Here is a 13,987-nt window from a genome sequence, read left to right as displayed (position 1 = left end):
CATTTCAAAATCTCAGCCAAAAACCAACAGAAAACACGCCAAGAAATTCATAGTATAATAATATTTCTCTGAGTCTTTTGGGTTCTTTTCTTTGGGGTATTCTCCATGATAAAAATGCATTAATTAAAAAAAGAGAGCAAAATAAACATTGTTTTAGATAGAAACATTTTACTTCTTAAAATCTCAACAGGATAGACTTTTCCCTCTTGGGACTCAATGTTGCTTTAAAGTGCTGGAAGTTTTACTCTACTGAAACTAGAAATTAGAAAGCAGAAACAAACTCTCATCCACAGAGGTGAGGGGCAGCACAAGGTCCTGCTCCCCTCTGAGGACCCCTTCCTAATCCCCTTCACTCCTCTTCTGGGGTGTTGCTGGGCAGAACAGGACCACTCTCTGCTCAGGCCTGGGCTCGATGCCCTCACTTTAAATCATGTAACTTTCTTTCATTCATCTGATTCTTGGTAACTCTCAGGTTTCTTTCAAAGGCACTCAAATATTCACTGATGCCCTCCTCTCTGTGGGCTCCTCACTAGATATCAGCATGTTTGACCTCAGGCCAGAAGATGGTTTCCTGACAGGAAGTGCTGGGTTCCCACTTCCTGGGATTCAGCAAACAGGGAAGAGTCAGTCACTAGAACCAGCAAAAAGCCCCTATTCCCCATCTCTTCCCATTGCCCCCTTGGACATCTCTCTACTTCATGTCTCTTCCACTGACCAGGCCACAGTCATCTTGTTACCAGGCAACTCCTAATGAGCCCCTCTAGCTCCAGTCTGGCTGAGCTCCATTCTAACCCTACCTTCCAACTGGCGCCATCTTTCTAAAATGAAGTCTCATGACCCTTGAGGCCTCTCACCCTACCTTCTTGCCCACTACTACTCTCTCAAAACAGAATTCTAAATTCAGTGACTTGACCTTTCCTAACCTCTTGGATATCACTAGTTATCCCTCATTTATTTATGTATTTATTTACTCCTTGAGTTTTGAGGGAGCACTGTCTATGTGTCAGAGAGAGATAGAATCATGAAAGGCACATACCATGTAGGTATGGAAGTCAGTCTTCACAGAGTTGCTTTCTGTCCTGGCTCCTCGAGAGTGGGATTGTGGACTAGTAGCATCAGCATCACCTGGGAGCAGAACCCCAGACCTTTCCCCAGACTCACTGCATAGACATCTGCATTTCTATTCACAGGTGAGTTCCTATGCAGGTCAAAGTCTAAGAAGCATTGCTTGCATCTCTTGAGTCCTCAGTCCCCTCTCTCCCCTGCTGCCCTCTCCGTTTGCATTTCCTTAGCCAGGGAAATTCCTCTCCCTGTTCTTTGCCTAACTCCCACCTTCCCTTCAGTTTCTGCCTGGATTTTATGACTTCTAGGAAGATATCCTTCCCTGACCTCCTATGTTAGGGTTAAGTGTCTCCATCAAAGCATTTATGGCCCTCTACTGAGGAGGCTGCCACCACCCCTGCCAATGCTGCGAGAGCAGACACTGCATCTGTCTTTTCATACCTGTATCCTTAGCAGCAAGGCCAGTATCTGATGTAGTTGGTCAATAAAAAGCTGTTGAAAGAAACAGAATCCAATGCAAGTATATAAGTCCCAGGCTTAACAAATAAGGTAAAGTTTCTAAATTCCTTAGGACTGGGTGAGACTTGGAGGGGATTGGGGGACAGTGATCAGGCTCCTAAGAAGAAATCAACACTATCTACCTCATTTCCTCAATTTCATGCCCCATGTATTATGTACAGGGTTAGCCTTGTATGGAGCCTCTGCTGGCTCATTAGATGTCTCTGTGTAAATCAGAAAGAGAAACTCCTTCCTAGCATAGACGCAATTCCAGACCAGGGTACGAGGAGGACTCAGCAAGCAAATGACAAGCTGGTTTCTCCTTGGCCCCTAGGCAGGGTATAGCCTGCACAACTATGTGTGATGGCTTGTCTTGTGCCCACAATTAGACTGGGAAGAATGGCCATGGAGTGAACTGAACACCAGGCCCCAGCACTGCATGACCTTGGATGAAAAGTTTAACTTTCCTCATGCCTACTTCACCAGGTTTAGAGAATCGACAATCTTAAACTAGACTAGTTGAGTCATACCTCACATAAAGTTTACTTTTTCAAGTTACAGGCTAAAGTAAAAAATGGGTATAACCATAATTACTCTTGAAAAGTCTTAATATCACCTATAAAGTAGAGCCCTGTGCCCAGGACAATGTGCCACTCTGGAGATTGTCACTTGCCCCTCAATAAGCCTACCACAACCTCCAGGGAGGAAAGAGATGTCCACTGTTCAGTAGCCCATAAGCTGAACTAATTGGCTTACCTGGATAGTTCATGTCTACCTAAAATACCTAACTTCCAGAATCACAGTCATTTTCAGTGCAGTAAGACACTCATCATACAAGGCCTTTAGCCCCAGGGACAGCTGGGGAATGGCAGATTCCCTTTTCCCATTCATACTCACTGAAAGGAATGGGGAGTGAAATCACTACTGCAACTTAAACTATGTTTCCCTCTCTCTTTTTGTGCCAAATGTGTATAGTTAGAATTTGGACAAATTAAATGCATAGTCTAATGAAGCTAGAAAACTCTCAAGTAAAATGTACATGCAAGGTATTCTTTATGTGATGTACCTACCCAATCGGCATTCTTTATCATGGGGAAAGTCACACTGTCCAGCACATGGAGCTGCAGTGTGGAAAACCACCAGCTTACTCAGTTCAGGACACACATGCAGACCATGTCTATCCATGAGAAGGCTGTTGCAAGGTGTCCTGGTGAGAGGTGTTGCTTGAGCTGTGCTCATCCATAGGTGAAGGGCTGGCACGGAGTCCCTCACCAGCTTTCCCTCTTTCCTCTAATAGCTAACAGTGGAACAGGAATAATACCTATTGGCTGAGGGAGGAAGCTAGAGCAGGATGAAAGCTACAGGAACAGCCCCCTTGGACTTATTTCAATATCTGCATAGGTCACCAAGTAAGCAGTCCTCTTAGATGCCTGCTCCAACATTCCAGACAGAAAGAGTCCCAGCTCCTTCCAGATAAGAGTAACATGTTTCCTTTGGTTTCCAGAGCAAAGCGTCACTTAGACGCAAATATACCGCCAAATAAACACTTATCCTGGTACCCATCTGGGTCATTCTGGAAAGTTCTACTGAATCCATAACCTACCAGTCAACCCTACATATAAAAAATAGGGCTCTTTACAAACAAAATAGTGGTTTTAAAACAGAAACAAAGCCCTAGTCAACATTTCTGAAAACCTCGGTCCATGTGCTAGGTCCATGTGCTCACTTTCCAAACAAATTAATACAGCTAATCTCTATCGACAACAAACTTCTTAAGACAAAAGCAAGTTTCATACTTGTTAGTGGCTATTAACCTAAAAACCTCATTAACATACTTTATGGAAATAATAGTAAACAAAACAAACACAAATAAACAATGCATTATTGTTAATACTATCTCCTAGTGCCATGAGAAGAACAAAATTTTATCCAGAAACTTAATTGGGCACCTAGTGAAGTGATTACTGCTCTAAAGGCACTGTGGAAGATAAAAACAAAAGATAAACTGAACAGTTTCTATCCTACCTCTTCCCTCCCCCTTTAAGAAGCGTAAAGTCTATAAGAGCCTTCAGCCAGTATCTCACCATAAGGAAACCGATAGGAAGAACACTAACTCTTGTCAGTAAAATAGATGAAGAAGTCTTAACAGGCTATCGACAAGAACTTCATCAAATGTTCCTGTGAGAGAAAGTGTAACTGATCAGTCATATATTTATCCCAATATATGCAATGGATTCAAATAATTGCATTCATTTGATGGAAAAGAAGAAAAACCAAGACAGCAATAGAGGATCAGGAGAGATTTTGCTATTCCAAACACATAAAGGTATGATTGAGAATGGTTTGAATACTCACTGTTCTTCTTGTACATCAGAATTTCAAAGGAATTCATCTCATAATTCTCAAAGGTTTGTCGCACCTTTTCAATTGTGTCTTTATCAGTCAGCTCCCCATACATAAAACTGCAAATAACCAGAGAGCTCAAGTTAGCATATCAACAGGTATTTATTATTCTGCAAGCACAGGTTAAATATCTGTTCTATATCCCTGTGCTAGTAGGCATTGCGATGCTCACGCACATGTAAAAACATTTGTTGGATTAAAAAGATTTAGTGATTTAACTCTGAATAAGAAATTATCACTGCCCAAAAAACTAAGCCTCATGAGGGATACACATTAGGAAACAGTAGATCAGAAAAGGGTATGGTCATGCTACTATGGCTGTATGCACAGACCACACTTCAGTTGGTCAAAGAAAACTGCTCAGAAGTAGAGACAAATGAGATCCACAGAGTAGAGGGAAATTAGAAAGAAAGGAAAAAGAAGAAAATTCAGAGCAAAAGGTGAACATGTGACCTATAACCAAGAGTCAGGTTAATTCTAGAATGTAACTCAGCCCTATGACTGAACATAGGCAAGAAAGGGGAAATGTGCTGTAGATAATATGGAGAAGTAAGCAGAGGCCAGATGATGGAAGAGACTACAGCATTAGAAGCCATGTGAGGCAACTCAAACTTCATTCTGAAAGCAACTGGAGGACAAGGAAGGGTTTTAATAAAAGGAGAAACATAATTGGATTTCATTTTAGAAATAAAAATCTGGGAGACTTCTGGTAAAAAATGGCCAAGTAAATATGGACTAAGCTATCCCTTCTTCTAACTCCTAATGAAACAAACAAAAATTTAAAAAGAAAGAGAGAAAGATGAAAAATATTCACCAACCAAACAAGAAACTGGGTGCAATTTGGTGCTGTAAACATTAAGACACAGCTAAGGGAAGAAACAAGAGTCAGTCACTTTGTCTATGCAGCTTTTTTCCCTGCCCTTGTCCCACCAAAGAGAAAAGAAAAACACCACTGGGTTAAAAAAAATGTGAGAGAATAAAATCCTACATGTTCTTAATAATACATCTCCCTACAGTTTGGAGACAAGTAGCCTAAGGGGATAAATAAGCAACATGTGAAAAGAGAAAGAGAGAGAGAAAAGAAGCTAGAGAAAACCTCAGGATGTCAGAGCTCTACCTACTAACCCTGGTTCTTAGCAGAGGCAGAAAAATTGCCAGGATTGTCCATTTCTCTGGGACCCACACTAAATATGGTCTGAAGACCAATATTTATCCCTCTAGGAACAGAATACACCCTCAACTGAGTAGAATGAACCTTGTCACCGGACACTAACAGCATGCAAGAGGAGGAAAGCCACCTCTTAAGGGGCTGGAATCTTGGCTCCCTGATGAAGGGTGCCCAAGGGCCCAGCAAGCATTTGCCCTGCCCACCCCAGGCCTTCAGGCAACAATAATAAGGAAGGATAGCTGTGGTCAATCCTCTAAGTCTTAGGTAAGGCAGAAATGGGAATATGGTTCCCAAACAATGCACTTCCCATCTCCTAAAGCTGCATGCTGAATATAAGCTTTTTCTTAATGACTTGAAGCACAGAATCACAGAATTTCAAAGTTAAAAAGAACCCCAGGGCTTATCAGGTGCAATTTCTGATGGAAAACGAAACCACCAAGTCAAGCAGTATGCTTAGCTTGACCCTGGAACAATTTTGGACTTACTACAGGCTTCTGAATTCTGGAACCCTAGTTGCAGATTTTATGAATTCTGTCACTTTCGTTATTTCACGTCCCTCCCCATCCCACTGAGGGACAAGATAATCTGTGGTTGTCCTTGGGTGCATCTCAGGAGTACTCTGCTTTTGGGTTGTTCTCTTTAAACCTATGTACCAGGAAAAGAGAATACTGACCTTGTTAAACTATCTTTTAAAAGAAGAACAGATCAAAACTAAATTAGCCCTGCCTGAAATAATAGAACTTCTCTTTTTTCTCTTTCTGAGTTAATTTTCTAGATTTGTGACCATCATTTAAGTGAAGTGATGGTATATATGCTAACAATTTCCTTCCCAAGGTAACATAAATCACTGCAAAGTTGAGTCTTCACGTAAATGAAGTGCCATAATTATATCTAGTTTTCCCTAGTCTTAGGTACTCTTTGAAGCAGTAGTTTACTGGTAGATGTAAGTTTCCTTTACCTGAACATTAGATTACAAATGTCTGCAATGCAGGAAATAAGTCACAGAGGTTCCTAGCTATCAGGAACATAGATAGCAAAAAGGTTTATTTATTCCTAGAGAAGCGACTATCCAGGTAATTAAATAAGTTGCTTTGAATTGTGCATAAATTTTGCTAAATTAGAAAAATATTTTATCTGAATTTTTTGAAAGTGTTCATAGCCAATAAGAAGAAAGAAAGATAAGGATATACTGTTCAAGTTACACCAAAAAATGAATATATATCGATATATTGATTGTACATATGAAGTACAGATGCAGATGTAGATGAAGATATATAAATATACAGGTACTTAAGAGGAAACCAGCTCAGAAAGAATATAACAGCATTCTATTGCAGTTAGAGTCATAATTTCTAAATCTCTGAACAGTTGGGAGAAAAATCTTAAATTTTCCAATTCTCAGTCTTCACAATCTAAAATGTAAGAAAACCTTAAAATATTTCCAAACATTTAATGTTTTTCACCAAACTTGTTATTTGGCTGATTTAATACATGAAAATGTAACTTATGAGAACAGAAGAGTAAGTCTGACCAGACAGGCTTCTCTACCCTTCATAGATGAGTTTATTTCTTAATTTGGCAGGTTTGGAAAAATGATTCCACTTCATGCAAACACTGCCAAAGAGAGAAGGCTGAAGAAGGAGAATAAGAGGAGCCAGAGGCTATGCTGGACCAAGACTGTGTCAGGGCACCACAGAGGAATGTCTGTGGCAAATGCCCAGCTCTACACCTGAAGATGCTTTGAAAGAGCTTCCTAACGCCCAGGCCTACGGATACTGCTCCATTAGCAACCCTGTCAAATACACAAGATGTGCTGTTAGCACAATTTGCTAAGAGAGCAGAAAGAGAGATCTGACAGTACGAACTACTAAGCAACAAAATATTGGCTCTCTTCTCTTCTGAAATAAAGAATTTTAGCTGAAGGGGAAAAAAAAACCCATCTATAAACAAGGCTCTTCTCTCCAACATTATAAAATACTCTTCTCTAAAATGTTCATAAAGTCTCAAAAATTAATTCGATCATCTAAACTTTCATTTCATTTTCATTTAATTTTATTTGATAGTCTTTCACATTTAATTCAATATAAAACTTCATAAGCTTTTGAGTTCACATTTTTTATAGACAGATGGTTTTTCTGAGCTTTTTTAAGTTTCTCCCCAACTTACTGAGTGACTGCAAATTTTCAGTTGTAGGGACCATCTTCTTTGATTTTCCTAGCACATGCATGAATGAGAGAACATATCGCAATAAAAATTCCTCAATAAAAATTGAATGAGGATTTTGAGTTCAAAGCCAGCCTCAGCAAAAGCAAGGCACTAAGCAACTCAGTGAGACCCTGTCTCTAAATAAAATATAAAAAAGGGCTGCGGATGTGGCTCAGTGGTTGAGTGCCCCTGAATTCAATCCCCAGTACCAAAAAAAAAACAAAAAACAAAAAAATAAGGAATGAGGTAAAGGTAATTCCAAAACTGAGAAAGCTACTTTCTTTTTCCAAAAGATACCATGATAGATTGTTCACCAAAACAAACCCAAACATAAATACCTGCAGGTACTGCTTTTTTGCATCACTTCTGCCCTGTGATAACCAGACAGCTTGCAAAATCCATCATTGCTGTACACGATAGGCCAGTCCACTATCTGGGCATTCCCCAACACAAAATTAGTATCTGTTAAAATAAAAATAAAAGGAAAGAAAAAAAAAAAAAAAGAAAAAGGTCATGTGAGGCAAGACATTAGTTGAAATTTAGTAAGGATGTAAATAACGTCAATAAATCCAGGTATTTCTACTTCCCTTCAAAAATTGTTTCTTGAACAGCAATATGACCTTTTGATATAAAAGAACAATGTTTTAAAACTGATTATTTTGAATGCAAATACTGACTAAGGTTACTGTGGTCCAGGAACAGCTTAGTAAAGGAAGCATGCTTAACCAACCTGCCAATGAGCCCAGGAGAAATCCAGTGGATTCCTATGATACATATTCAAGTCCTAATTTTTAATCTGAGTGAAAGCATACCAATAATACAGAGCAGAATAAAACCCAAAGGTAATTTATTCTGGGCTGTCCATCATCTTAGTTCTGTCTATCTCTTGGTCAAAAAATACAAGTTGATTTTTTTGACCGTGATGAGCATTTGCCCATTCTGAGAGGCCCTTCTTTGGAGGCAGAGGAAGGGAGCTGAGCACTACCTCCTGAAGCACACACACTGTAAAGGAACCTCCCCTCCATGAGGAAGAGCAGCCAGACCCCCTCACGCAACCACTTTGTAGAGGGAGATGAAGAGGCTCACACCACAATTCCTTCTCACTGATTTTGAAACTTTATGGTCATAAAGCTGGATGTTGGTGCTTTTTAACAGAACACCAGCCTGCCACTCACTTAGCATGCAGGTATAATCCACTAAGTTCCAAGTTTTCAGTTCTGCAAACATAATAATTATTTCAAAATTGCCATAATAACATTTGTTGCTCAATTTAAGTTTTCACAGGTGTTCCATATGGTGGATGATGGGACAATTAAGTAGGCCAGACCTGGTTGGCAGGCTTTGTGTGTTCTCACTACTTCTGACTTTTTTTTTTTTTTTTTTTGTAGTTGGATAGCATGCCTTTATTTTTATGCAATGCTAAGGATTGAACCCAGTGCCTCACACATGCCAGGCAAGCACTCTGCCATTGAGCTACAGCCCTAGCCCTACTTCTAACATTTTCTTTTTTGTAGTTCTTTTTTTTTTTTTTTTTTACAGACTGCATTTTGATTCATTGTACACAAGTGGGGTACAACTTTTCACTCTATGGTTGTCCACAGTGTAGATTCACACCATTCATGTAATCATACATATACATAGGGTAATACTGTATCTCTCAGTCTACTATCTTTCCTTCCCCCACCCCCTCCTGCCCCATCTTCCTCTACACCATCCAAAGTTCCTCCCTTCTTCTCTCGTCCACCCCTGCCACCCTCTCCCATTATGTATCATCATCCACTTATCAGAGAAAACATTCAACCTTTGTTTTTTGGGGCTTGGCTTATTTTACTTAGCGTGATATTCTCTAACTCCATCCATTTACTAACAAATGCCATCATTTTATTGTTCTTTATGGCTGAGTAATATTTCATTGTGTATACATACACCACAGTTTCTTTATCCATTCATCATCTGAAGGGCATCTAGGTTGGTTCCACAATCTAGACAATTGTGAATTAAGCAACTATGAACATTGATGTGGCTGCATCACTGTAGTATGCTGATTTTAAGTCCTTTGGGTATAAACTAAGAAGTGGGATAGCTGGTCAAATGGTGGGTCCATTCCAAGTTTTCTGAGGAATCTCCATACTGCTTTCCAGAGTGGCTGCACCAATTTGCAACTCCACCAGCAATGTATGTGTGTACCTTTTTCCCCATATCCACGTCAATAATTATTATTGCTTGTGTTCTTGATAATAGCCATTCTAATTGGAGTTAGATGAAATCTTAGGGTGGTTTTAACTTGCATTTCTCTAATTACTAGAGATGATGAGCACTTTTTCATATATTTGTTGATCACCTATATATCTTCTTCTGTGAAGTGTCTGCCCAGTCCTTAGCCCATTCATTGATTGGGTTTTTGTATTTTTTGGTGTAAAGTTTTTTTTTTTTTTGGGGGGGGGCGGTTCTGGGGTTCGAACCCAGGGCTTTGTGCTTACAAGGCAAGCACTCTACCGACTGAGCTATCTCCCAGCCCCTTAAGTTCTTAATACATTTTGGAGATTAGTGTTCTATCTGAAGTGTGTGTGGAAAAGATTTTCTCCCACTCTGTAGGCTCTCTTTTCACATTATTGATTGTTTCCTTTGCTGAGAAAAAGCTTTACTTATTGATACTTCCTTTTATTTCTTGCACTATGGGGGTCTTGTTAAGGAAGTCTGATCCTAAGTCAGCATGATGGAGACTCAGGACTACTTTTTCTTCTGTTTGGTGAAGGGTCTCAGGTCTAATTCCTAGATCCTTGACCCATTTTAGTTGAATTTTGCACAGGATGACAGATAGGGGTTTAATTTCATTTTACTGCATATGGATTTCCAGTTTTGCCAGCAACAACATTTGTTGAAGAGGCTATCTTTTCTCCATTGTATGTTTTTGACACCTTTCTCTAGTACGAGATAACTGTACTTATATGGTTTTGTCTCTGTGTCTTCTATCCTGTACCATTGGTCTATCTGTCTATTTTTGTGCCAGTACCATGCTGGTTTTTTTTTGTTTTGTTTTGTTTTGTTTTTTTGTGGTGCTGGGGATTGAACCCAGTGCCTTGTACTTGACAGGCAAGCACTCTACCAACTGAGCTATATCCCCAGCCCGCTGTTTTTGTTACTATTTGCTCTATAGTAGAGTTTAAGGTCTGGTATTGTGATACCTCCTGCTTCACTCTTCCTGCCCAGGATTGTTTGGTTATTCTGGGTCTTTTGTTCTTTCACATGAATTTCATGACTGGAGTTAGATGAAATCTTAGGGTGGTTTTAATTTACATTTCTTTAGTTGCTAGAGATGTTGAACATTTTTTCATACATTTGTTCATCATTTCATACTCCTGATTTTAATTCTTGCACTCTAGGAAGTCAGTTCCTTAGTCAATATGATGGAGAGGTGGCCTACTTTTTCTTCTAGTAGGTGCAGGGTCTCTGGTCTAATGCCTACGTCCTTGATCCACTTTGAGTTGAATTTTGGGCAGGGTGAGAGATAGGGGTTTAATTTCATTTTGCTACATATGGATTTCCAGTTTTCTCAGCACTGTTTGTCATAAAGGCTATCTTTTCTCCAATGTATGATTGTGGTGCCTTTGTCGAACGTGAGATAACTGTATTTATGTGGGTTTGTCTCTGTGTCTTCTATTCTGTACCATTGATCTTCATGCCTATTTTGGTGCCAATACTATGCTATTTTTGTTACTATGGCTCAGTAGTATAATTTAAAGTCTGGTATTGTGATGGGAGGCTAATTTTGTTCCAGTCCAGCATTTATAATTTATTCACAATATGGGTAACCATTCCTGTCTAAGTGACCATGTCTGGGTCAGACAGGTTTCTCCACCCTTCACAGATGAGTTTTTGTTTCTTGATTTGTCAGGTTTTGAAAAATGATTACCCTTCACACAATCACCATAGGAGACAGAAGACTTCTTTACCACTTGTGAAGAAGGCAAGGACTGAGAAGAGCCAAAGGTCATAGTGAGCAGGACCTTGCAGAGAAGGGAAAGGGAAGAGAAGAAACTAAATACAGTAGAACATTCTTGAGAACATTCCATTCTTGATCTACTTAAAAGGAACATAAAATACAACTTCAAGAAGTGAATTTGTAAACATACTATTTTTATAATATGACTTTAATAAAAATCTATCACCAGTACTTTCCTCTATCTGATCCATATATACATAAATTCTTCTTGAGTATGCACTAGGAATCCAGTATAATATAAGACCCTGGGGATATCCAGATTGATAAGACATGATCTCTGCATTCAAGGGATTTCACAGGACAAAAAGACATGTGCACACCTAACTAAAAAACCAGGTCGGGAAATGATGAACTCTGAGGACGGTTAAGGACTTTTTGTAAGAGCAGACATTTGAACTTGCTCTAACCCACAAGGATAAGTAAGATTCAGTTAAACTTTTCAAATGGCACAGAAAATACAAAACTGATAAATATAGAAATGAAAATAGGATCCCTGACTTTGGTGAACTCAAGAGGGTATGTGAGGAAGGGAACATTCCAGGCAGGGGATCCAGCATGAACAAAGGCAGTAGTGCATGGAATTCGTAGCAGGCTGTGCAGACAGAGGAGAGCACAGCCGGGAAGATGACGGGAGGTGAGCCTCTTCACGCTGGGAAGAGTCTAGAATGTCAAAGAGCTTTGAGTTTATGATGGAGGCAGAACACCTTTATGTTGGTCTTCTCTCCCTGATTAACTCACATTTCTTGAAATGAACAAATAAGTCTTAAAAGAAATACAAATTCAACAAATTATCCCTGAGTGAAAATGAATTCTAGTCCATTTGACCATCTTTTTTGTTGACTCCTGACATAGTAATTAAATTCCCTCAAAATACCTACTCATAGGAGGGGAAACTGAGAGAATCTTTGTGTGGCTAATTCTCCACTGATATTATCTATGTGTAAGAGCCAGTTTTAAGTAACTGTTTGATCACAGGAAAAACAGATGTGCCTTCAGGAAATACAGATGTGAGTAGAAGCAATTGTTCCTCCTTGGGTTTTCCTGACTGTCTTTTCCATGCTTTGTCTTTTCCTTCACTTGAAAATTATTCATCTCTTACTTCCTAAAATGTAGTATACTAACCCATTTCTAGATGTGTTTATTTTCTTTCCTATCCTAGCACCCAGTAAAATAAAAGTAAATGTATTAAAAAGATAAAATAAAAACATAAAAATGAGAATATGATAAAATATGAACCAAAAACAAAAAAAAAATACCATGAAAGAAGCAGAAATAACAAAGGAAACAGAAATTTAAAGACAGAAATCCCTAATGAGTCTCCTCAGAGAGATTCAAGCAGTGTTATATCCATAAAACAAAAACAGGATACGATAAGAGGGAAAGAACCATAACAGAATAAAGAGCTCTTATAAAATAAAAATAAGTAGAAATTTAAAATCCAACAGAAATGTTAAAACTTAAAGTCTAACCAAAAGTAGGTCAGAAATAGAAAGGGACAAGATATATAAGGAAAAAATAAGACCTAAAGAATTCATTCAATATGATGAGCAACATGAACCCTAACATGAATAGGGAAAAAAAAAAGAAAGAAAAAAAAAAGAGAAAAATCCAGGAGACATTCTTTTAAATAAATTTAAATGACTAAATGTAAAGATTGAATAAAGATATTTTCAGTTATGCAAATATTTGGAGAATTTATTTTCCATGTAGTCTTTCTTAGAAAGTTACTTGAGGATGCACACCAGCAAATGAGAGAGTAAAAGCAAAAAAGAAGACACACGGGAACTGGGGAAAAAGTGGTTCCAAATGTAAAAAATGGGGAAGAAAGTATTCAATACACATGTTCAGAGGATAGAAGTTCCAAAAGAGAGGTATCCAGGGGTCAAGTAGGCCAGTATATGAAGATGCCCTTGCTGATTTGGGACAACATAAAAAGGCAATAATGGTATGCACTTGTGGCAGGCAGTGGGTGTGGGATTGGCAAGGCAGGAAAAGGAAGGAAAAACGTGAAGGAAAACAAAAAACATACAAGAAGGAAAAGCAAATCACACTCTCACATCATTGTTGGAATAAGGTAACATCTTATTAATTTTCGATGTTTTAAAACCAAGGCATGGTCAAAGCATAGGTTATTGAATTATCCTAAGTACATGAACATAACCTCATCAATCTGACATGGTAAAAAGACAGAGGATAAAAGTTTAGAGAGAAAAGAGAACAATCATGAGATAGTGCCTAGATATAACATAAGAAAAAAGAAAGTATAAATATTTCACTAAAGTTGCAAAAATAATGAGAGTAATATAATTCTATTAGCAGGATGGGAAAGATTAAGTGAGCTAAAATCTCAACTAATCTAACAAAAGTCCACAGGTGATATCTAAAACGACAGATCTAAAAATAGTAGTACAGCAGGGTTTTTAGGCATATGGCAGAAATTACAGGAAAAGAACATGAGAATAGGTAGCTTTTGGTGAGTAGGACGGGCGAATGGATAAGGAATAGGAACCAAAGTATTCCACACAAGCATTATTCCAGGTATGCATGAGAATAGGCACCATTTATTGCTATTTACTCTGTAGTAAGGACTGTACCATATATTGAGTACATAGATTAAAAGGTGGGTTTTCTTTAACCTTTGTGACAAT

The 13,987-nt window shown here is 38.7% G+C and overlaps 1 protein-coding gene across 2 annotated transcripts in view; it reads right to left on the bottom strand.

Annotated features, from left to right (window-relative positions):
* Positions 1-13,987, bottom strand: part of Kcnh1 (potassium voltage-gated channel subfamily H member 1) — a 389,924-nt gene that overhangs the window by 357,796 nt on the left and 18,141 nt on the right. For both annotated transcript variants that reach the window (XM_047521803.1, XM_047521802.1), the window contains exons 2-3: positions 7,675-7,798; positions 3,916-4,022 (exon numbers count right to left, since the gene is read on the bottom strand). In XM_047521803.1, the coding sequence (XP_047377759.1) occupies positions 3,916-4,022; positions 7,675-7,798 (231 nt within the window). The remainder of the gene's footprint in view (positions 1-3,915; positions 4,023-7,674; positions 7,799-13,987) is intronic.

This window comes from Sciurus carolinensis, chromosome 12 (genome assembly GCF_902686445.1).
Source record: "Sciurus carolinensis chromosome 12, mSciCar1.2, whole genome shotgun sequence".
Taxonomy (NCBI): domain Eukaryota; kingdom Metazoa; phylum Chordata; class Mammalia; order Rodentia; family Sciuridae; genus Sciurus; species Sciurus carolinensis.
Note: the sequence above shows the minus strand (reverse complement) of the source record. Positions and strands in the feature narration are given on the sequence as shown.